The sequence below is a fragment of the Oncorhynchus tshawytscha genome, linkage group LG09 (genome assembly GCF_018296145.1).
Source record: "Oncorhynchus tshawytscha isolate Ot180627B linkage group LG09, Otsh_v2.0, whole genome shotgun sequence".
Classification (NCBI taxonomy): Eukaryota; Metazoa; Chordata; class Actinopteri; order Salmoniformes; family Salmonidae; genus Oncorhynchus; species Oncorhynchus tshawytscha.
In genome coordinates, this window is record NC_056437.1 from 31,258,994 (window position 1) to 31,283,387 (window position 24,394).

Consider the following 24,394-nt stretch of genomic DNA (forward strand, 5'->3'; position numbering starts at 1 on the left):
ATGATATTGTACGACCGCTATTCCATCCATAACGTAACCTATTGTAGGGTAATATATCATACTAAACGGAGAGAAACAAATGCATTTTCCAAATCCTACCCATTGCTCTGAAGACAGGTTGATATTTTGAACATGCAGTGTACATATGTGATTCAAGATTGTTCATAATGTTCAGGGGGAGCTTGATGCGCTAGTATCTGGCAGGCGGCAACAGTATTTGTTGAAAAAGTAGCCTACCCAATAGCCGTGTCTGCGAACTACACTTCTGACTGGGTATTTAGGAGTGGGGCGCGGTATTTTATAGGAACCTGTTATGGAATAAACGCTGTTGCCTTATCTTGCCTATGGTAGCATCATATGTAATGTCCACCAGATATCTACTTATATTACTGTACTTAATAGCTTCTTATGTCAATTAACATTGGACGTACTGTATCAGAAGATGGACCGTTTAATCGCATTATTATGAGCGTGGGTGGTATAAAAGTATTAGCTCATTGATTCCCATCCAGGTATTGGCAGACATTTTAAGACAAAATAGTTAACATGGAGTGGAAGCTAAAGAAGATTCTGTCGCTTTTACTGGAGGTGATTATTTTGTGCTATATGGTAAGGCATAACGTTTTTCATTTACGGATGTAGTTTTTCATTTGTTGTAGTGTATCTGAAGTCTGTGAATGATGTTCTTGGTCAGGTTCATGGAACTGCAGTGGAGAATAGAGAATGCAGGGAGCAGGAGTACAGGGATGAAGCAGGGGACTGTATCGCCTGCAGACAGTGTGGATCTGGGCAGGAGTTATCCACGGTGAGTAGTCTATCAAACGTATTCCCTCCTGTCAAAAGTATTGATACAACCAGTCATGCCGTTATATATAATATAATATATAATTGATATGCGCGCCGCAAGTAGACTAGCGGTTAAGAGCTTTGGGCCAGTAAGAAAGGTTCCCCTATAAGATAATACAAATCGCTGGTTCGAAACTCTGAGCCGACTAGGTGAAAAATGTGTCAATCTGAACCTGAGCAAGGCACTTAACCCTAATTGTTCTGGATAAGAGCATCTGCTAAATGACTAAAATGTTATGTATTTCCTGTGACATACTTTGTTGACATATGAAACATTTTACACAAATGTTACTCTACAAGTTGTCTCTTTCTCTCTCAACCACTGTCAGCGACCTCTGCTTGCTGTTCCTTCACAAACTCCCAACCCCCACCACACCTCCTCACCATCAACTGGGTCTCCTGTGTGTGTGTGTTAAACCCCTCAGGAATGTGGTTTTGGCTATGGGGCGGGTGCTCGCTGTGCACCCTGCAGACCAGGGCGCTACAAAGAGGAAGCAGGAGGGCAGAAATGCAAGCCGTGTCTATCATGTGCCCACACCAGCCGCCTCCATAGAGCCAACTGCACCACCACAGGAAACGCTGTGTGTGGAGACTGTCTGCCCGGGTGAGGACAGCTGCTGTCTCATCCTCCCCATTATCTCCGAAGTGTCTCCATTTTCCATCACATATGCTGTTGTTGTTGTATTACAGGTTCTATAGGAAAACCAAGCTGAGTGGGTTTCAGGACATGGACTGTGTACCCTGTGGAGACCCTCCTCATGCCTATGAGCCTCTCTGTGAGTAGGCCTTTTCATCAATACAAATGATCTATGCACACTCACACACACTACATACTCTCACAGACATGCATATTGACGCCACACTCACACAGACACAAATTGTATTAGTCACATACACATGGTTAGCAGATGTTATTGCAAGTGTAGCGAAATGCTTATGCTTCTGGTTCCAACAGTGTAGCAGTATCTAACAGGTAATATCTAACAACTTCACAACAAAACCTCATATCTGAAAAAATTCCACAACAAAACCTAATACACACAATCTAGTAAAGGAATGGGATAAGAATATATCAGTATAAAATATATGGATGAGCAGTGACAGAGCGGCTGAGATGCAATAGATAGTGAAGGACACAGTATTCTTTATATACATATGAAATGAGTAATGCGAGATATGTAAACATTCTTGAAGTGGCATTATTAAAGTGACTAGTGTTCAATTTCGTAAAGTGGCCAATGATATCAAGTCTGTAGGTAGGCAGCTGCCTCTCTGTGCTTGTGGTGGCTGTTTAACAATCTGATGGCCTTGAGATAGAAGCTGTAGTTTCAATCTCTCTGTCCCAGCTTTGATGCACCTGTACTGACCTCGCCTTCTGGATGGAGGCGGGGTGAACAGGCAGTGGCTCGGGTGGTTATTGTCCTTGATGATATGTTTTGCCTTCCAGTGACATCGGATGTTGTAGGTTTCCTGGAGGGCAGGTAGTTTGCCCCCTGTGATGCGTTGTGCAGACTGCACTACCCTCTGGAGAGCCTTGCGGTTGTGGGCGGTGCAGTTGCCATTCCAAGTGGTGATACAGCCCGACAGGATGCTCTCAATTGTGCACCTGTAAAAGTTAGTGAGTGTTTTTGGTGACAAGCCACATTTCTTCAGCCTCCTGAGGTTGAAGAGGCGTTGTTGCGCCTTCTTCACCACACTGTCTGTGTGCGTGGACCATTTCAGTTTGTCGGTGATATGTACATCAAGGAACTTTCCACCTTATCCACTGCTCTCCCATCGCTGTGGATAGGGGGGTGCTCCCTTTGCTGTTTCCTGAAGTCCACAATCATCTCTTTTGTTTTTCTGACATTGAGTGAGAGGTTATTTTCCTGACACCATACTCCGTGGGCCCTCACCTCCTCCATGTAAATAAGCCTACCACTGTTGTGTCATCTGTAAACTTTATTGAGTTGGAGGCGTGCATGGATGGAGGTGTGCATGGCCACGTAGTCGTGGGTGAACAGGGAGTACAGGAGGGGGCTGAGAACACACCCTTGTGGGGCCCCAGTGTTGAGGATCAGCGGAGTGGAGATGTTGTTTCCTACCTTCAACACCTGGGGGGCGGCCCTTCAGGAAGTCCAGGACCCAGTTGCACATGGCGGGGTCGAGACCCTGGGTCTCAAGCTTAATGATGAGTTTGGAGGGTACCATGGTGTTGAATGCTGAGCTATAGTCAATGAACAGCATGTTTACATACACCTTAGCCAAATACATTTAAACTCAGTTTTTCACAATTACTGACATTTAATACCAGTAAAAAGTCCCTGTCTTAGGTCAGTTAGGATCATCACTTTATTTTAAGAATGTGAAATAATAGTAGAATGATTTATTTCAACTTGTATTTCTTTCATCACATTCCCAGTGGGTCAGAAGTTTACATACACTCATATTTGGTAGCATTGCCTTTAAATTGTTTAACTTGGGTCAAACGTTTCAGGTAGCCTTCCACAAGCTTCCCATAATAAGTTGGGTGAATTTTGGCCCATTCCTCCTAACAGAGCTGGTGTAACTGAGTCTTCTGATAGGCTAATTGACATAATTTGAGTCAATTGGAGGTGTACCTGTGGATGTATTTCACGGCCTACCTTCAAACTCAGTGCCTCTTTTCTTGACATCACGGTCACTGTAGGTACGACGTATCATGGTAATTTCCTGTATTACTAAGTGAAAGGAGAGTTTACAAACTACACACAAATCAGAGTTATACTTTAAACTTAATCTTTTAATAATATGAGCTTCCCCATAGCCCTTTGACAGATCAATTCAGTGTCTATAAATGAATTCTGAGAGTGCTTACAAAATGGCAACTGAGATCTTTTATAGCAAAGATCCACCCCTCCCAACTCACAATGACGAACCACAGGTCTTAGGAAAACTGCATAAAGGAAGACTTTTACTTGAGAGAGGAGTATCCCATAGCCAGACAGCATTAGCTATAAATTATTGTTCAGTTTGGTCTCCTAAACAAAGTTCTTATCTTGTTCTTGGTACAACATAGTGCCAAAACATTACCTCATCCAATGGCATATATCATTTGTCAATTCTAGATACTCCCATCTCAAATACAATCCCTCCTGGACAAGCTCACGGAGAGGAGAGTGAGCCTCTAGGTCAAGATAAGGGCAACATCAGAGGGGACATACAATGGTTCCAGACACTGCCATACTCTTCCCCCAAATGGGAAAAGTAGGGAGTGACTAGCACAGACATTGTGGAGCCAAGAGATAATTGGTTTCCCCTCAATCATACCTTCACATGGTTTAAAAGAAATGTTCACATATGAAGACAAGCCTGACCTCTCCCCTCTCTGGGCCCCAAGTGACTTTACCCCCATAAGCATATTTATGAAAGTAAAACATCTTATTTATCAATGTTAACTAACTAATTCTGCTACGACAGATGTCATCGATGCACTTATTGATGAAGCCAATGACTGATGTGGTGTACTCCTCAATGCCACCGGAGGAATCCCGGAACATATTCCAGTCTGTGCTAGCAAAACAGTTCTGTTGCTTAGAATCTGCTTCATCTGACCACTTTTTTATTGATCTAGTCACTGGTGCTTCCTGCTTTAAATTTTGCTTGTAAGCAGGAATCAGGAAGATAGAATTATGGTCAGATCTGCCAAATGGAGGGTGTTGGTTCCGTTTTTCTGTGCTCCGTTTTATTTACTTAACAAATAAGGAACACTCAAAATGTGCACTTATAAATCATAACAATTTGAATCAAAATACAGCTGTAGACAGAAGTCAAAGATCAAACATCACACATACAACTGATGTCTCTCATGAGTTCTGCCCCATAGGAAAAGTCCAAGTTACTTTTATCATGCTTGTAGTCAACCCCCTGTGATGTCACTGCATACGTCATTACCTGCTACTCCTCAGACCAAGCCCATGCATACACAGCTATAATAACTTGCAAGAGATACAATAGTTCCAGTGTTTTCTAAGGCCTCAGCAGTAAATGTCCACTCCCCCAAGTTGATTTATAGAGGTATGTCTGATTAGCCTCTTATCTCTTCTAGTCCCCTGCATGGCTCTTTGTTTATCTTTGAAATGCTTTTTCACAGACCCCGTTTCTTTATAAGAGGCAGAGACTTAGAAAAGATTGGAACAATTCTAAAACCTTACAATGAATATATATATTGTTAATCTGTAGTCTAGGACACTTTAAATGTAGAGGAGGATGGGTCCCATAGCCCCTCCCCTTCTATTAATACAACATAAGAATATAAATTATTTTATTATAATACATCAAACATTTGGGGCAGCCCCTATCATGACCCCAATTTGACCCCATCAAGGGCGAGCGTTTTCTTGTTTGCTTATGGCGGAATACAGCTCATTCAATGCTGTCTTTGACTGTGGTGGTATGTAAACAACTACGAAACACACAGATGAAAACTCTCTAGGTAGGTTGTGTGGTCTACAGTTTATCATGATACACTTTCTCACAATAGCTCGAGACTTCCTTAGATATCGTGCACCAGCTGTTATTTACAAAAATACCAGACGCCGCTGTTCTATCCAGCCGGTGCAGCATATAAGCAGCCAGCTGTATGTTGATAGTGTGGTTGTTCAGCCACGTTTCCGTGAAGCATAAGATATTACAGTTTTTAATGTCCTGTTGGTAGTTTAATCTTCCGCGTAGGTCATCTATTTTATTGTCCAAAGATTGCACGTTTGCTTGCAGAATGGAAGAAAATGGGGGTTTATTCAATCGCCCATGAATTCTCAGAAGGCAGTCTGCCCTCCGGCCCCTTTTTCTCTGCCTCCTCTCCATGCAAATCACACGGATCTGGGCCTGTACCAGAGAAAACAGTATATAGTTTGCGTCGGCCTCGTCAGACTCGTTAAAGGAAAAAAAGGATTCTGCCAGTCCATGGTGAGTAATCGCAGTCCTGCACATTGACTCGGTAGCGGTATTCCTTGTATATAGCCTCGTTATTATTTTATTATGTTACTATTTCCTTTTATTTCTTCTTATTTACTAATTATTTTTTTCTTACTTTTTAACTGCACTGTTGGGAAAGGGCTCATAAGTAAGCATTTCACAGGAAGTCTACGGCTGTTATATTCAATGCATGTGACAAATAACATTTTATTTGATTTTGATTTCAACATAGGCAAGATTGGGCAAGATTGGGCTTCAGTCCAGGTACTATAAGCACGCTTAATGTTACTGTACCACTTTTAGAATAATTTAAGAAAATATTTCCAGGGAACATGTGAAATGTGCTTTACTGATGTCTGTCTGTTTAACCATCTTTCTGGGATTGTTTGCACACACATATCCACTATGTACCAGCCTCAAATGAAATTCTTGGAAGATCAAATCATGCCCACCACTATTTTGTAGTGGAGTGTGAGCTAGCTGGCTGTTGAACTTCCGTCTCTCTCTGTGTTTAACTTGGCAGTCAAATGGGGTTGAAATAAGAACACATTTCCCAGATGTTACAACCTACTGTTAGATGTTAGGTATGGAAAAATACTCCTGGTATTGAAGCACACTTTGATACCATAAAAGGCATATTTAGATGATTTTGAGATTACAAAAACTTATTTGAAGTCCATCTGAGAACTCTTGTAGTTGAAATGTGAAATTCTTATGAGACAAATAGGTTGTTGTATCCTAGAGTGACAGTGCTCTCCAAGTGTCTTCTCCCCACCTCTCACTACATGCCTCCAGTTGTGATGGAGCAGCATTTCATTCATAGTGACTTTTATAAAACAAAAACAAAGTGTAGACCAGCACAAGTAAGTTATTGCATATCCTTCCAACTGAAGGATCTTACCGTAGTTTGTACTTCCAATCACTTTTTTGAGAAAATAGGCTTGAAAAAAATTAATAGGTGCTTGTTTTTGATTTCCTGACACCTTTTAGACATCTCTGTTCTGGTGGTTCAGTTTGGTGTTGCCCCAGGGGTATGTTCGGTTTGGTTATCAAACCAAAGGGTTTTGGCACAGAACAGTGTTATGATTAGATCAGCATGTACATTTGTTTCAGTGGATTGTCCTCTATCTGAACTGAAAAGCAGGAAAGATTTGGGGAGACACAAAGACAACCAGACTCAATGTGCTGTCTTTGGATTTGAGAAGCCACTACCAAAGAGGACATATGAGATAGCATTCACTGCCTTACTGAGAACCTAATATACACATGCGAACACACACTGCACCCACACTCAATTACAAATCTGAATTATCCCACACTTAAAAATACTTAGAGAAAGTGGGTGTCATAACAACTAGAGGTCGACCGATTATGATTTTTTCAACGCCGATACCGATTATTGGAGGACCCAAAAAAAAGCCGATACCGATTAAATTGGCCGATTTAACAAATATCTATTTTTATTTGTAATAATGACAATTACAACAATACTGAATGAACACTTAGTTTAACATAATATAATACATCAATAAAAATCAATTTAGACTCAAATAAATAATGTTCAATTTGGTTTAAATAATGCAAAAACAGTGTTGGAGAAGTAAAAGTGAAATACGTGCCATGTAAAAAAGCTAACGTTTGAGTTCCTTGCTCAGAACAAGAGAACATATGAAAGTTAGTGGTTCCTTTTAACATGAGACTTCAATATTCCAAGGTAAGAACGGTTCTATAATTAAATGCATGTTTGTGGGTGTGCTGTATTGCACCCAAGGATAAACAGCTGTAGTGATATTTGTGCACATGCATGTGTGTTTATGCATGTTTACTGTGTAGGCAGTAGCAGGGTGAACCTGGTGCCCCTTTCGTCTGTTGTGGCAAGCTCCAGGGACACTGTCCTGGCTGTAGTCATCTGCATCGCTCTGACTTCTGTCCTACTGGCCCTAATACTTTTCTGTGCCATCTACTGCAAAAGACAGCTGGAGAAGAAACCTCATGGTAACCCTGCCTGAATCACAGATTCTTACTCATCCCTCGTGTCGACTAAGATTGTAATCATGTCAAACAATGTTTAATGCAGATATTATGCTGTATTTATACCATGCCAAATATTTATTGATATAAACACTTGTGTTAATGTAAAAAGTAAATAACTTTTGTTTTTGCACTAATCAGAGCCATGCCAGGGTGGTAGCTGCCATGATGCAAAGTTCCCCAGCTTTGAGAATATTCAGGACCATCAGCTACATCAAATCACCTCAAACTGCTACCATGGCACAGGCATAACTTGTGGTATGTTGTTCTGTTAGCCTGGGCTTGCAAATAACCTTTTCATGTCATTCTTTACCAATATGCACATGGCGCCAAATCCACATTTGAGAAGAGTGCATAACTTGAATTTCTGCACTTGACATGTCCCATCAACATCTCTAAAACTGCATTTTCCTGTCCTAAGGTTAAGTGAAGCTTTTCCCTTATCAGTTCTCTGAGGAACCTTGCAGCATGGAGAACAGCAATGGTATGGCCACATATCCTGCCTGGGACTCACAGAGAAGACCACTAGAGAACACACTGCCCAGTAAGCTGAACCATGACCTCTATATCAAACTGATGTGGAAGTGTCTGATGAGAAGACGTGGACCAATGCTGTATTAAACTAAAGATCTGGGATTCACTAAACTGTACTGAGTAGGCCTAAAAGCAGAGACCATTTCTTCATGAGGATAACCTTTGATATGTTGACTGTCATCATAACAGACTTGTGGTTATGTGAAAGACATTGCAACTGCTGACAGAAACGTGACTTGCTGGTTTCAAAGCCATTCAAACTTGTATTTTCTGCTTCTGTTATTTTCCAGAGCTCATCTCATTGACATGACCAAATGTGTGATATAGTGCAAGTTTAAATTTAACCAATTCTCTTGGATTTTTAAAAATGTTAAAATATGTACAATGTATACATTTAAAAAGCTTGTAATTTACAGTCTCATCCAAAATTATTGGCACCCTTGATAAAGATGAGCAAAAAATTCTGAGCTATTGTATTTTAAAGTAGTACAATTGCTTAGAAAAAGATTGTTTAACAAATAATAAAACATCTCAAAATGATGGATGGCACCCATTTTTCAATACTTTGTTATGAAGCCGTTACGAGCAGGGTGTCAAGCAAAGTGTTAAACATTATTTTAATGGTGTTCGTTAGTATGAAGGAAAACCAGACAGCAGAGCTCTTCCAGAGGCCAGCACGGAGCTGTATTGCTTTAGTGAGTCTCATTTATCTGCAGCCCTTCAGATATCCTCCGTCCCCTTATTCTCTATGTGAAAACAATGACAGGCCCACAGCTCTTTCACTTGTTTCACTAATCAGGCTGCTGACTGTCTATCTCACAAAAAAGAGCATTCAAGAGTGATTAATTCAATAGCTGAAACCTGTAGCTAGAGATTTAGAGAGTAATAGCCAAGTAAGAAAACACTAGTTGTTCAGATGACAAAAAAAAATTGTAGACAATATAGGGTTGGTACTGGCAACATGGATGTTAAGGGTTCATAATTCACAATGAGACAAGGATGCATCACAAGTCAAATACAATATTATACACACTTCATATTTTCATTCCCTCATACTCATCAGGCCACTGCAGAGTAATATCAATTTTAAAATTCAACATCTCTAAGCGTAGGATGAGGTAAGTGGGGAGGGGCCCTGCCCCTAATTTCCCGTGATAATTCACAGTAGGTAAAAAACAAAAGTACAATCTGCTCATGAGGAATCATCACGGCAGGTTACTGAGTCTGTGTCCAGGTCAGCTACTAGAGCGTCCACTAATTCTTCAAGGGTAGGGGATCTCTGAAGCATGCCTGCAAGCCATGGAACAGGCCAGGAGAGAGGGGGACAGATTTAGATAAAAGGACTTCAATGACAAATTTGAAACTTGTCTGAGGGAAAGAAAATCTTGACATTGTATTTGTAGTGCTCAATCTATTGTTTTAACCCGGATTCATTGTGTTTGAGTTCATTCTTATGTACAGCAATTAAACTAGATCCAACCAGGTCCATGTCAAATTGGCCTGTAATACACCGCTGATTATCTGTGCTGTTTCTGTATTGTAACAACTCAGCTTTGGCTGTACTCATGTCATGTTGACAGCTACTAAGAGGTTAATTACCAGAGATGCATGTCACCTCTCAGAGCCTGATCGAGTTAACACAGCAATTGAAAATGAAAGCCATATACAACTCACTTTGGCCCTATGGGAGAGTAATGCCATTGATTAATGTATTTGATCTTCTTCAAATACCGACAAATCATGAATTTCAGCCCATCTTTCAACTGTGACTATGAAAAACAAGAGCCAGTGCCAAAATTCTGAGTGACTCCAGGGAATGTTGAGAGTGGGTTTAGCTTTTTGGGTGTGAGTGGATGGAATAACATCTAGTTTCAACATTTGCTAAATGGATGTAAAAATCTATCTGGAGAGTTTCCAAAGTATCACCATAAATAGGGCTTTGAATTAAGTGTGCAAATTAAAGGAAATATCCACCCATTTTGAACATTATCGTTTTTGTGCATTTCTGAGCAATGTTCCATGATGGCACCGGAGGGGAAGGCTGCCATCTTATCGGCTCTTAACCAACCATACTATTTAAAAATATATATTTTTGCGTAGTTCGTAACTTGTTTTGTACATAATGTGCTGCTACCATCTCTTATGACCGAAAAGAGCTTCTGGATAGCAGAACTGCGATTGCTCACCTCAAACTGGAGAAAGAGTTCTTCAATGAGTCAGGTGGGAGGGATATAATACAGAAACCCGACCAGGCCTAGATCCCCGTTATTCAGCATGTTAAACATGCAACCAGAGGGAAAAACACTCCAGACCACCTTTACCCCACACACAGAGACACGTACAAAGCTCTCCCTTCAACCTCTCCCTGTCGGAGTCTGTAATACCAACATGTTTCAAGCAGACCACCATAGTCCCTGTGCCTAAGAACACGAAGGTAACCTGCCTAAATGACTACCGACCCGTAGCACACACGTCTGTAGCCATGAAATGCTTTGAAAGGCTGGTAATGGCTCACATCAAAACCATTATCCCAGAAACCCTAGGCCCACTGCAATTTGCATACAGCACCAACAGATCATGCAATATCTATTGCACTCCACACTGCCCTTTCCCACCTGGACAAAAGGAAGACCTATCTGAGAACGCTATTCATTGACTACAGCTCAGCGTTCAACACCATAGTACCCTCAAAGCTCATCAATAAGATAAGGACTCTGGGACTAAACACCTCCCTCTGGAGACAGAAAAGATTTGGCATGGGTCTCGGATCCTCAAAAGGTATTACAGCTGCACCATCGAGAGCATCCTGGTATGGCAACTGCTCGGCCTCCGAACGCAATGCACTACAGAGGGTAGTGCGTACGGCCCAGTACATCACCGGGACCAAGCGTCCTGCCATCCAGGACCTCTATACCAGGCGGTGTCAAAGAAAGGCCCTAAATATCGTCAAAGACTTCAGCCACCCTAGCCATAGACTGTTCTCTCTGCTACCGCACAGAAAGCAATATCGGAGCACCAAGTCTAGGTCCAAGAGGCTCCTAAATATCTTCTACCCCGAGCCATAAGACTCCTGAACAGCTAATAAAATGTCTACCCAGACTAAATGCATTGCCCCCCCCACCCATACACTGCTGCTACTCTGTTATTATCTATGCATTGCCTCCCCCCCAGAACAATGCTGCTACTCTTGTTATTATAGGCATAGTCACTTTAATAACTCTACCTACATGTACATATTACCTCAATTACCTCGACACTGGTGCCCCCTGTATATAGCCCCGCTATTGTTATTTAATGCTGCTCTTCAATCATTTGTTATTCTCTTACGTTTTTTGTTGTATTTTCTCAAAACTGCATTGTTGGTTAATGGCTTGAAAGTAAGCATTTCACTGTCTACACCTGTTGTATTCGGCGTATGTGACAAATAACATTTGATTCGATCTATTCCTGGGGAATGGGTGAATCTTTCCTTTAAACACTAATAAAGCTTCCCGTCTTGAGATTTATGGTGGTTTCAGGATAACCTGGGAGGCATCAGAGGGCCATGATGCATAGTGGGAGCCCTTACCTGTTTCCAAACCCAGGGAAAAGCAAAGCAACTGCCATCATCACACAGCTATAATTAAGAGTTTGAAGTAGCCAAAGCCTGTGCCTCAGGCATATAAACTATGCATTGATGGCTTTGCCAAAATGATATAAGTTGATAATATACAGTGCCTTCAGAAAGTATTCTATCCCCTTGACTTATTCCACATTTGGTTGTTTTACAGCCTGAAACCAAAATGGATTTAATATTTTTTTCTCTCACCCATCGACACACAATAACCCACAATGACAAAGTGAAAACGTATTTTTAGAAATGTTAGCAAATTTATTGAAAATTAAATACAGAAATATTTAATTTACATAAGTATTCACACCTGAGTCAATACTTTATAGGAGCACCTTTGGCAGTGATCGTGGCTGTGAGTCTTTCTGGCTCAGTCTCTAAGAGCTATCCACACCTGGATTGTACAAAACTTACCAAACATTCTTTAAGCTCTGTCTAATTGGTTGTTGATCATAGCAAGACAAACAGTTTCAGGTCTTGCCATAGTTTTTCCAAGTAGATTTAAGTCAAAACTAACTCAGCTACTCAGGAACATTCACTGTCTTCTTGGTAATCAACTCGTGTAGATTAGGCCTTGTGTTTTAGGTTATCGTCTTGCTGAAAGGTGAATTTATCTACCAGTGTCTGGTAGAAAGCAGACTGAATCCTCTAGGATTTTGCCTGTGCTTAGCTCTATTCCGTTTCTTTTTTATCCTGAACAACTCCCCAGTCCTTAACGATTACAAGCATACCCATAACATGATGCAGGCACCACTATGCTAAAAAAAGGGTAAGTGGTACTCAGTAATGCCTTGTATTGTATTTTCCCCAAACATAACACTTTTTATTCAGGACAAAAATGTAGTTGCTTTGCCACATTTTCTTGCAGAATTACTTTATTGCCTTGTTGCAAAAAGGATGCATGTTTTGGAATATTTGTATTCTCTTCAAGCCTCCTTTTCACTCCGTCAATTAGGTAATTATTGTGGAGTAACTATAAAGTTCATCCATCCTCAGTTCTCTTGTCACAGCCATTAAACTCTGTAACTGTTTTAAAGTCAACATTGTCATCATGGTGAAATCCCTGATCAGTTTCCTTCCTCTTTGGTAATTGAGTTAGGAAGTACACCTGTATCTTTGTAGTGACTGGGTGTTTTGATACACCATCAAAAGTGTAATTAATAACTTCACCATGTTCAAAGGGATATTCAATGTCTGCTTTAAAAAAAAAATGTACCCATCAACCAATAGGTGTCCTTCTTCGCGAGGCATTAGAAAACCTCCCCGGTCTTTGGTCCGTGTTTGAAATTCAGTGTTCGACTGAGGAACCTTACAGATAATTGTATGTGTGGGGTTCAGACATGAGGTAGTCATTCAAATATCATGTTAAGTGCTATTATTGCATGCAACTTATTATGTGACTTGTTAAGCACATTTTTACTCCTGAACTTATTTATGCTTGCCATAACTAAAGGGTTGAATACTCTTTGACTCAAGACATGTCAGATTTTTAATTGATTTATTACCATTTTGAAAAGCATAATTCCACTGACATTATGGGATAGTGTGTGTTGTTGGCCAGTGACAATAAAAAAAACATTTAATCAATTTCAAATTCAGGTTATAACACAAAAAAAAGTGGTCAAGGGTTGTGAATACTTTCTGAAGGCACTGTACTATACATACAGGAGTGGTGACCTGGGGAAGGAACTAATAGGAGAAAAATAGTGCAAGAACCCTAAAGAAAGGGAGGAAGGTAGTGGCCAAGAAAAATAGTGACAGTGTGAGCTCCTTACCTTGCACCATAAGCATGGGCTCCTTACTACCTCCATGAGCTAGCATCTCCCTTCGATATCGCTCTCCCATGTCCCTGTGTGGGGACATTAAACGGAGGGGGTGAATAGGCAGAGAGAGAGGCAGAGAGGTAGAGAGAGATAGGATTGGGGTTTATGTCAGACAGATAAGGATATGTCTGAATACTGTACTGGCTTGGTTTTCCTGTGGGTTGAGCTGTGCTTTCACTGCCACTGACTGTAGTCTGCCACTCTACAAGCCCCCATGACAGAGACACAAAGAGCAGAAAGAAAAAAAACAGCTCTGAGAAAAACATAACACCCCAGGCAAAACAATACTCAATTTCTAAACACAAATCCCCTGATGTGGGTGTGTGGTCATTTTCTTTGTCACTGTCATGTTCAGACTAGTGTGAGCGAATCCAGCTAGTAGAGATTTCCCTAAAGTAAAATCTTTGAAAGCCAAGTTAAACAGATCACCGACCATTTCAAATCCCACTGTACCTTCTCCGCTATGCAATCTGGTTTCCTAGCTGGTCATGTGTGCACCACAGCCACGCTGGTCCTAAACGATATCATAACCGCCATCAATAAAAGACAATACTGTGCAGCCGGCTTCATCGACCTGGCCAAGGCTTTCAACTCTGTCAATCACCGCATTCTTATCGGCAGACTCAACAGCCTTGGTTTCTCAAATGACTGCCTCGCCTGGTTCACCAACTACTTCTCAGATAGAGTTCAGTGTGTCAAATCGTATGGCCTGTTGTCCGGATCTCTGGAAGTCTATGGGGGTGCCACAGGGTTCAATTCTCGGGCCGACTCTTTTCTCTGTATACATCAATGATGTCGCTCTTGCTGCTGGTGATTCTCTGATCCACCTCTATGCAGACAACACCATTCTGTATACTTCTGGCCCTTCTTTGGACACTGTGTTAACTAACCTCCAGACGAACTTCAATGCCATACAACACTCCTTCCGTGGCCTCCAACTGCTCTTAAATGCAAGTAAAACTAAATGCATGCTCTTCAACCGATCGCTGCCCGTAGCCCACCCGCCCGTCTAGCACCACTACTCTGGACGGTTCTGACTTAGAATATGTGGACAACTACCTAGGTGTCTGGTTAGACTGTAAACTCTCCTTCCAGACTCACATTAAGCAAATCCAATCCAAAATTAAATCTAGAATCAGCTTCCTATTTCGCAACAAAGCCCCCTTCACTCATGCTGCCAAACATAGTCAGTTTTACTAGGGTATCTTACCGATCTTCGACGATGTCATTTACAAAATAGCCTCCAACACTCTACTCAGCAAATTGGATGTAGTCTATCACAGTGCCATCCCTTTTGTCACCAAAGCTCCATGTACAGTGGGGCAAAAAAATATTTAGTCAGCCACCAATTGTGCAAGTTCTCCCACTTAAAAAGATGAGAGGCCTGTAATTTTCATCATAGGTACACTTCAACTATGACAGACAAAATGAGAGAAAAAAAATCCAGAAAATCACATTGTAGGATTTGTAATGAATTTATTTGCAAATTATGGTGGAAAATAAGTATTTGGTCACCTACAAACAAGCAAGATTTCTGGCTCTCACAGACCTGTAACTTCTTCTTTAAGAGGCTCCTCTGTCCTCCACTCGTTACCTGTATTAATGGCACCTGTTTGAACTTGTTATCAGTATAAAAGACACCTGTCCACAGCCTCAAACAGTCACAGTCCAAACTCCACTATGGCCAAGACCAAAGAGCTGTGAAAGTACACCAGAAACAAAATTGCAGACCTGCAACAGGCTGGGAAGACTGAATCTGCAATAGGTAAGCAGCTTGGTTTGAAGAAATCAACTGTGGGAGCAATTATTAGGAAATGGAAGACATACAAGACCACTGATAATCTCCCTCGATCTGGGGCTCCACGCAAGATCTCACCCCGTGGGGTCAAAATGATCACAAGAACGGTGAGCAAAAATCCCAGAAACACACGGGGGGACCGAGTGAATGACCTGCAGAGAGCTGGGACCAAAGTAACAAAGCCTACCATCAGTAACACACTACGCCGCCTGGGACTCAAATCCTGCAGTGCCAGACGTGTCCCCCTGCTTAAGCCAGTACATGTCCAGGCCCGTCTGAAGTTTGCTAGAGAGCATTTGGATGATCCAGAAGAAGATTGGGAGAATGTCATATGGTCAGATGAAACCAAAATATAACATTTTGGTAAAAACTCAACTCGTTGTGTTTGGAGGACAAAGAATGCTGAGTTGCATCCAAAGAACACCATACCTACTGCGAAGCATGGGGGTGGAAACATCATGCTTTGGGGCTGTTTTTCTGCAAAGGGACCAGGACGACTGATCCGTGTAAAGGAAAGAATGAATGGGGCCATGTATCGTGAGATTTTGAGTGAAAACCTCCTTCCATCAGCAAGGGCATTGAAGATGAAACGTGGCTGGGTCTTTCAGCATGACAATGATCCCAAACACACTGCCCGGGCAATGAAGGAGTGGCTTCGTAAGAAGCATTTCAAGGTCCTGGAGTGGCCTAGCCAGTCTCCAGATCTCAACCCCATAGAAAATCTTTGGAGGGAGTTGAAAGTCCGTGTTGCCCAGCAACAGCCCCAAAACATCACTGCTCTAGAGGAGATCTGCATGGAGGAATGGGCCAAAATACCAGCAACAGTGTGTGAAAACCTTGTGAAGACTTACAGAAAACGTTTGACCTCTGTCATTGCCAACAAAGGGTATATAACAAAGTATTGAGATAAACTTCTGTTATTGACCAAATACTTATTTTCCACCATAATTTGCTAATTAATTAATTAAAAAACCTACAATGTGATTTTCTGGATTTTTTTTCTTCTCATTTTGTCTGTCATAGTTTAAGTGTACCTGTGATGAAAATTACAGGCCTCTCATCTTTTTAAGTGGGAGAACTTGCACAATTGGTGGCTGACTAAATACTTTTTTTGCCCCACTGTACTACCCACCACTGCAACCTGTATGCTCTCATTGGCTGGCCCTCGCTTCATATTAGACGCCAAACCCACTGGCTCCAGGTCATCTTTAGGTCTTTGCTAAGTAAAGCCCTGCCTTATCTCAGATCACTGGTCATCATAGCAGCACCCACCCGTAGCACACGCTCTAGCAGGTATATTTCACTGATCATCCCCAAAGCCAACTCCCCTGTTCCAGTTCTCTGCTGCCAATTACTGGAATGAACTGTACAATTAATTGTACCCCAGTATCTCTGCACATTCATCTAATGCACATCTATCACTCCAGTGTTTAATTGATAAAATGTAATTATTTCACCACCATGGCCTGTTTATTGCCTTACCTCCCTAATCTTACTACATTTGCATACACTGTATATAATTTATTTTTATTGTGTTACTGACTGCACGTTTGTTTATGCCATGTGTAACTCTGTGTTGTTTGTGTCGCACTGCTTTGCTTTATCTTGGCCAGGTCGCAGTTGTAGATGAGTACTTGTTCTCAACTGGCCTACCTGGTTAAATAAAGGTGAAATAAAAAAATTCAAATAGAGACTTCACATGGCAGACTAAATAACTTTTGAGAAAATAATTTACAACATGGGTCAGGTCAGGTGAGTTTCTCTCACCTGTTGAAGGGGTCTTTTTGAAAGCACTGCCTCCACACCATGGAGGCTATGGCGCGCGACATGAGGTATGAGTAGTACTTAGCACCGTACCCAATGAGGTGGCTGAATCTCAGCTGCCAGGCCTAGGGACAAGAATACCAGTTACCCATCTTTATCTAAAGACACCAGGGTTGGGGTCAATTCCAATTTAATTTGAAATTCCAATTCAGTTCTTGAATTCACACATTAAGTAGAGAATTTACGTTGACTTCAATTCAAATTTCAACAATCTTCAAGTTTTGGAATTAATGCTGTTTTTTTCTTTGGGAAATGTTCAAATATTGAATTCCAATTAAATTCCAGTGAATGGAATTCATGTAGTTAGTATAAAAAATGGGCTGCAGGATTTGTTTTAAATCATTTCAACTTGTATTTATATATTTCCAGTATAGCTAGGTATAGCTTGAATTGAATTCAATTTGAATTTGTTGAATTGTTGGGGATAATATTGAATTGGGAATTGTATTATTGGAATTTGTATAACATTGAAATTGAATTACCTCTTAATTCAAAAACTGGACTGGAATTGAAATTGAATTCAATGGAATTTACAGGGAGGGTATTTAATTTGAATTGCATTTGTGGAATTAACCCCAGCACTGAAAGACACGTCCATATTTTCGATTGAATATTTTGTATTCCAGCAACATTGTCAATCTGAAAATATTTTTTCAAACCTCTCTCCTACGTGCCACCCACCTTATAGAAGATGACTAAATTGGCTACAGAACATAAGTGAGACGTGCAGTATCTATCGGAATGATGCTGCTTCTGTGTATTCTCTCTCTCTGGCCAGTTGTTTCTAACTCCTACGCAGTCTTATTTTAATGATAAGAGCCCGGCTGTCTGTGTGGTGACTTGTTATAATCCAAATCCAGTGGGAACTCTCCCCTTTGCTTCTCACAGTCAATGACAGATAAGGACCTATCAAAAGACTTGCTGAGTGTCACAGTTCCAAACATGTTCTAAACTAAGACCGGGGTGAAAGTAGCTCCATATGATCACTGCAGTTAACAAATGCAGTTTGGTTTGTATGGCCAGGCACTAACTTAAATTGCACCTGAAATTAAAATACCACATTTTGCAACTGTAAATAAAAAAAGTATCAGAAACTGTCAGAAGTACAGCATAATTTTTCATTCCGACATAAATTGGTCTTTTCACATTTGGGAAACTACTTTTATCATACCCCAGGGAAAAACTGAGCTCTGCTATTTGGCAACAAACTAATGTAAAATTAATAGAAAATCCACTCACGGAGTAGATATTGGTTAGCTGTGGTGGTAAGCCAATTCAGGGAGAATATCATTGTCCAAATTACAGTTGAGAAGAAATAGCCTGTGGGTTGTTCTATTCTGTTTTATGTTTATCTGTGGATATAAATTCTCTCTCACACAGTAAGGGGGGTACAAACCGGATGGTTTATATCCCGTAGAGAGAATAGTCTTAATGACTATTTACCCCCAAGGATCTGACATTCACAGATCAGTACATTGTCCACAGTTTCAGTACTATGAGACTCACTAAGATATCTAGGCACTTACAGTATTTGGAACGTAAGGTAGTCCATAGAATTTCTCTTGTATCTTTTTCAGAATGTCTGTCGTTGACCGATTTTGTGGCTTGCCATGATACACTTGATCCAAAGCAGCATAAAAAACCTGTGAAGAAATAAACACGCCAATAATTTTATTTAATAAGTACTGAAAAGACACACAAACTGCCACTGTGGCTATACCTGAAGCTGAGTGTCGGCAGCCCCACAGATTCTCTTGGATTCACAAAGGCGAGAGACCATGCTCTTGGGCAGGGGCTGAAATAGAACAAAATATTTCTGAGAAAAACAAAACACACCCATCTATCGAGTCTTCTGTGTGGTGAACCTCTGCTATCTTCAGTATTTGGCTAAATAAATAGTTTGCTATTAGCTTGACTGTTTGTAGTCTGTCTAATCAACAGACTTTCAGTCAGATTCAAAATCATGACAAAAGACTTCACACAAAACCAACGTGTGTTCAAGTGCAGCCGAGAGCATTTGGTTCAGAGCTGATGCAGAGCTAGTGATGCGTCTCAGAACTATTATCATACCAAAGGGGCAAAAGAAGGGCTGCCAAAGTCTATATTATTATAACAGACAGTCTGATAGGACAGCTTAGGACACTACTGTATCTGTGGACCACAGCAGTAAACAAACAGCTCAAGAACTACTGCTAGTCCATATAGATGACATAATCTTAAGAATGACTGTGTTGTGTGTTGAGGGAAAGTTACAGAGGACAGGTATGAACTTGTGCTGCCCACCTGTCCGGTCTGATAGTGCCGTGCAAACTGATTTACCACCCGATAGTCTGTGGCAAAGAACTCCATGAGGATGGAGGGGACTTCAGCAAAGTCAGTGGAGCATCTAGTTCCTGGAAAAGACCAGTCAGAAGATGAGTCTCTCAGAAAAGAGATTGTTTACCAACTGTACTATGTCATAAAATGTTTTGCGATAGCATGCCATGCTAGCACTGTATCGTAGGTCATACAAACACAAGACTGTAGGCCTATTAATCATATGGTAGTTCACTAAATGTGTCTGCTAAGCAATTAAATGTGTCTGCTAAGCAAATGCGCAACATATGCAATGCAATAATGAGAGACAGGGGAAATCCCTCCTAAAGCAGTAGGCTCTGGCCTGGACTCAGGTTACCTGTGACATGTTGGTAACGCGTGCGTCCCAGCATGGAATGCATGGCGTGGCCCATCTCGTGGAACAGGTTCTCCATCATGCCGGGGTTGAGCAGTGTTGGGGTGCTACGTGTGGGAGGGGGCAGGCTCAGCATCAGCACCACCACAGGATGTTGGTATTCCCCATCCTTCTTAAGACGCCCCCCTTGGATGGTGAAGTGGCAATCCTGGGAGCACAGAGAAAGCCTTGATATGATCAGCATTAGTATCTTACTTTCGCAGAGGATTTAGGCAGTATTTCTGCAGCAGCTTGTCTTACCTGGTGTGGTTTGTCAGGCCTTCGGAAGAAGTCACAGTAGATGTATCCCAGAAGACCCTCGGTCTCATGGACAACAGCCTGTTAAGAGAACCATCTGACATTTAGGACTGCTTAAAATAAAATCCATCCCCAAAAGAAACGATGGCCCTTAAAATGACAAAAAGCCAAGCAGCAACTATTACATTTTCTGCTGGTTCACTCAAAGGAGCCCCCAGAAACTGGTGTTGAGTGTCATACAGACAGAGACTGTTCTCTCACCAACTTGCGGACTTCTTCACTCCACACCTCTCCTGCCATGGGCTGTTCATTCCGGAAGGAGACTCCCAGCAGCTGGCTGAACAGCATGTTGAGGCCCTCCATGCAGGCCCCTAAGGAGAAGTAAGGACTGTACAGGCTGGGATCGATCTTATACCTGCACACAAACAAACACTTGTAAGGCTATGTTATTACAGACCGTTTCCCGAATAATGTTAAGCAATACACAAGCCCCCTCTAGAGGCCTTTTAGTAGAAAATAAAACTCAGGTACTCCCGTCAACCTTTCCATAGTTTCTTTAGGAGATTCCCAACGATTCCTTGTTGACAAGTTATATTATTTCCACTTAGAATATACACATAGGTTTACAGTACTGTATACCTTTGTATAGGTATCTTACCTCTCTGCCCGCACAGCGCTGCTGAAGTAGGAGTGGTCCCATGGCATGAGTACCTTGGATTTTTTTTTAAACATCAAACAGCAGAAAGATTGTCATGATCTCCTCCACATGGATGTCAGAACCATGAGAGCTACTTATACGCATTTATAAGATGACTCACGGTGCTTCTTGAGTTCATTTTCATCTTCATATCCCTCATCAGGTTGAAATCTTTGGCAGTTCTGGATTGAGGAATAGGGACATTGTGTGAGCATGTGCTACTCTTACAGTATGTTTGAGATGGGCAAAACATTGATGTGTTGTACAGTGTTCATGCCAGTGTCTGGCTCTCTGACTCCTACCATACCTGTCCGAGAGTTTGTCTGTCAGCAATTCAAGGAATTTCATGACAGTCTCTACAAAACAAAAACATACTAAACACACTGGTCAACACAGCATAGTACACACTTCTCTGTTCGAAGAATCAAAAAATCAATTAAATATTTCTTCCAAGCAGCAGAGCACAAAGAAATTAGGTAAACAGCCAGAGTACTTTACCTGGAGTCTTGGCCATAGTTCCATTTAAAGCCCTGTGTGCAAAAGATTCATAGCCCACTAATTTGGCTAGCTCATTCCTACAAGTCAAAAGGTCATCCAGACAAAGCAGCAGACTTGAATTCGGGAAGAGAAAGATTTTATAAGCAGCCTCCCGCACCTAAGAGAAAAGGATAAGCATATAATATCTATAGGCTACTGCTCAGCAAACAAACATGCCCAATACCATTTCCTACCATGGGACAGTAGCTGGAAGACCACTAATTATGTATAGAGATAAACCTCTGGGTTGCGCGCACACGCACACACACACCAGTTCATCAGGAGAATCTGCATGGAGACCTCCAATCTGGATGGAGTTGCCGTCTATGGAGAAGCAGTGTCGGATGTGTTCTGGCAGGGCCGTCTTCTCTATCCTATTGGGCAGGTGGGTGCCATTTAGAAATTCATTGTTCAGATCCAGCAGGTTGACATTGAGGCTCACCGCCTTCCCTCTCTGGGAAAAAGATTCATACATTGAAACAGAGGTGCTGTTTAGGTTAAGCTCACATTGTGGTTATACTTCCCTGAGGATGTGGCTTAGTAGGCTAATAATCAATGTGTACATGACAATTATTGATTTAAAAATATGTTACATGAAGTATAAGTGATAGCCTAGTAATGTTATTTATATCACATCACTAACCTTTGATTCATCCAGATGAATGCCACTGATCTCAAAATCAAACATGAACAGTTCTGCTACTCTCCTGCAAAAATGTATTGCGAAATATCAGTAAAACAAGATTGCCTGTCTACCCAACCTCCTTGCTCCAGCCAAACACTACGCCCACGGACATTAGTTTCTTCTCTGCAATGAAATATGTAGCAAACATTGAGCAGCGGAAGAATTCAGTTTGAGTCGTCAGGCAAAAGACAAAATGCACTGCTACTCATCGTACAAACAGGAAGATGATTGTACATGCCTTGTATCTGGGTCCAAAGAATCCAGAACCTCTTTGTTATCTAGTAGGTTTTTGAGACTCCTACACAGTTCAACATTAGTGTTCAGCCTATCAGGGCAAAAAAAAGAGAAAACATCAAAGAAAGAATGTATTAAAAAAGTGTTTTGCTTGACATCATGTAATATTTTACTAGAGAAACTACGGAAGAGGGTGCATACCTTTCTACTACTGTGCCAATGTTTATGCATGCCTTCTCAGCAGCATCCCGAAAGGCAGGGTCTGGATGGCCAACTTTGACAAAATCTGCCTGCAAGAAAAGAAATACAACATTAAGGGTGTATCATATTCAACAGGGAGGAGTTTGGCTTGACAACAACGATGCCAATGATCTCTGAGTGTGACTGTGAGCCATTACCAAATCTGCCACTTTGCAAAGGCTGTCAGAAAGTTGATCGAAGGTCTCCACGGTCAGGGCGCCTGGTGGGTTATTGCAGGCTATTTCTACCAACTGTTCTGTTTCCCTGAGCGCTCGTTGCTGAGCCACCTCGAAACCAGCCGGAGTACTCAACGCTGGAACCCCGAATAATCCCTGTGCAAATATAGCACGTACAATGCCATGTCAAAAGTCTGTGTGGCCAACTCTTCGTTTTCGAGGCTGATCATTACAACAAACCCCAAATGACACATTTATAAAAGAGCAAGTATTTTTCTAGTGAACACAATTATGGGTGATTTTGACAATGAGGACACTTAATATAGGTTGGGATTTTATGCAGCTAGTTAACTTCTTCTCTGGTATTATGGCGGTCCGCAAACAAACCGCTAACGTTAGCTGACTTACCACGTTCTTCTGAAACAAATCAACTTTCCTCTGCTGGGCATTGAATGCTGCTCCAACTGGAGACCAGGTAGTGACATGTCGTGATAGTGTCCTTGAGTTCCTCACAACACTCACAAATCGTTGACACGCCAACATCATAACAACTTCAACTGATTGTCGTGGAAAGAAAAAGAAAGGTCGGTCAAAGTGGAAATTCCGTGGGGAGTAACTTGGCTCGCGCTAAATGATTATCTCTATAATAAGCAAGCACGTTTTAAGCTTTTGCTTTGCATCCATGCTGATACTTTCATAATACCAAAAAAGTATTGGATTTTAAATTAGTCTTTATTTCACTGTCTATCTATAATTATTCGGTTAACTAGCTAGTAGCCCACCACTGCCATTGAGCTAAAACGAGCACTGCCAAGCATGAATGACGAATGTTTACAATTCTCAAAATGGTTCCGATGTTTCGTGTCTGCACTTTCGCGACTAGACCCTATCCATAGGGCTGGGCGATATATCGAATTAAATCGATTATTTCAAATGTAGTTTATGCACGATATTCGAAATGCATGTATCACATAATCTAGTTTTGTTGTATTTTTCGTTATGAGCGTTTATGTCAGCTTGTTCTCATGTTGTCTTTTAGGTCTCGTTCGCTTCTTCTGTGATGTGCGCCTTCTTATTTCTTCTTCGGTGAGGTTTAACGGCGGTTGGCATCCAATAATTGTTTCATTACCGCAACCTACTAGACTGGAGTACAACTCCCTTATACTTTGCTTCATTATTATTTTTTTTTACCAATACCCTACCATCTAACACTACACTCACAAAAAAAACACCACCCTACTCCACTATTTAAATCTATTTAGTCCTACTTCAGGCCAACAACCTGAAAGGATGGGACACCACCAATTAACACACCCTGTAACTTCTGATGTCAAGTCTGGCACATCCAAATACCTCTCTGCAGCTGCCACCACAACCTCAATTTTCTATAACTTACATTCCATCCCTGCAGTACAGTTGATAACCATTGCTAAAAACCCAATCTTACGGAAACATA

At 41.4% G+C, this 24,394-nt stretch overlaps 2 protein-coding genes across 5 annotated transcripts; one reads left to right on the forward strand and one right to left on the reverse strand.

Moving 5' to 3' along the window:
* Positions 1-298: 298 nt before the first annotated feature.
* LOC112257802 (tumor necrosis factor receptor superfamily member 19) lies at positions 299-8,886 on the forward strand. Of its 4 annotated transcripts, none has more exons than XM_024431659.2 (7): positions 299-609; positions 695-805; positions 1,272-1,450; positions 1,537-1,622; positions 7,615-7,776; positions 7,954-8,070; positions 8,260-8,886. In XM_024431659.2, exons 1-7 carry the CDS (start codon positions 547-549, stop codon positions 8,265-8,267), a joined length of 726 nt encoding a protein of 241 aa, XP_024287427.1. In that variant the 5' UTR covers positions 299-546; the 3' UTR covers positions 8,268-8,886. The 4 variants fall into 4 exon arrangements, with proteins under 4 accessions (XP_024287427.1, XP_024287429.1, XP_024287428.1 ...); XM_024431660.1 differs by having other exon boundaries at positions 302-609; positions 8,234-8,886; XM_024431661.2 differs by having other exon boundaries at positions 300-588; positions 7,954-8,886.
* Positions 8,887-8,939: 53 nt separating this feature from the next.
* Positions 8,940-24,019, reverse strand: mipepb (mitochondrial intermediate peptidase b). Its single transcript, XM_024431655.2, has 19 exons — positions 23,347-24,019; positions 22,921-23,094; positions 22,724-22,812; positions 22,527-22,613; positions 22,247-22,310; positions 21,875-22,057; positions 21,565-21,721; positions 21,374-21,422; positions 21,188-21,248; positions 21,028-21,080; positions 20,631-20,784; positions 20,373-20,450; positions 20,076-20,280; positions 19,685-19,794; positions 19,122-19,196; positions 18,928-19,044; positions 17,345-17,466; positions 13,732-13,805; positions 8,940-9,636 (listed from the first exon to the last, which is right to left on the reverse strand). The coding sequence occupies exons 1-19, from the start codon at positions 23,482-23,484 to the stop codon at positions 9,539-9,541; spliced, it is 2,088 nt and encodes a 695-aa protein (XP_024287423.1). The 5' UTR covers positions 23,485-24,019; the 3' UTR covers positions 8,940-9,538.
* Between the last annotated feature and the right edge of the window lie 375 nt (positions 24,020-24,394).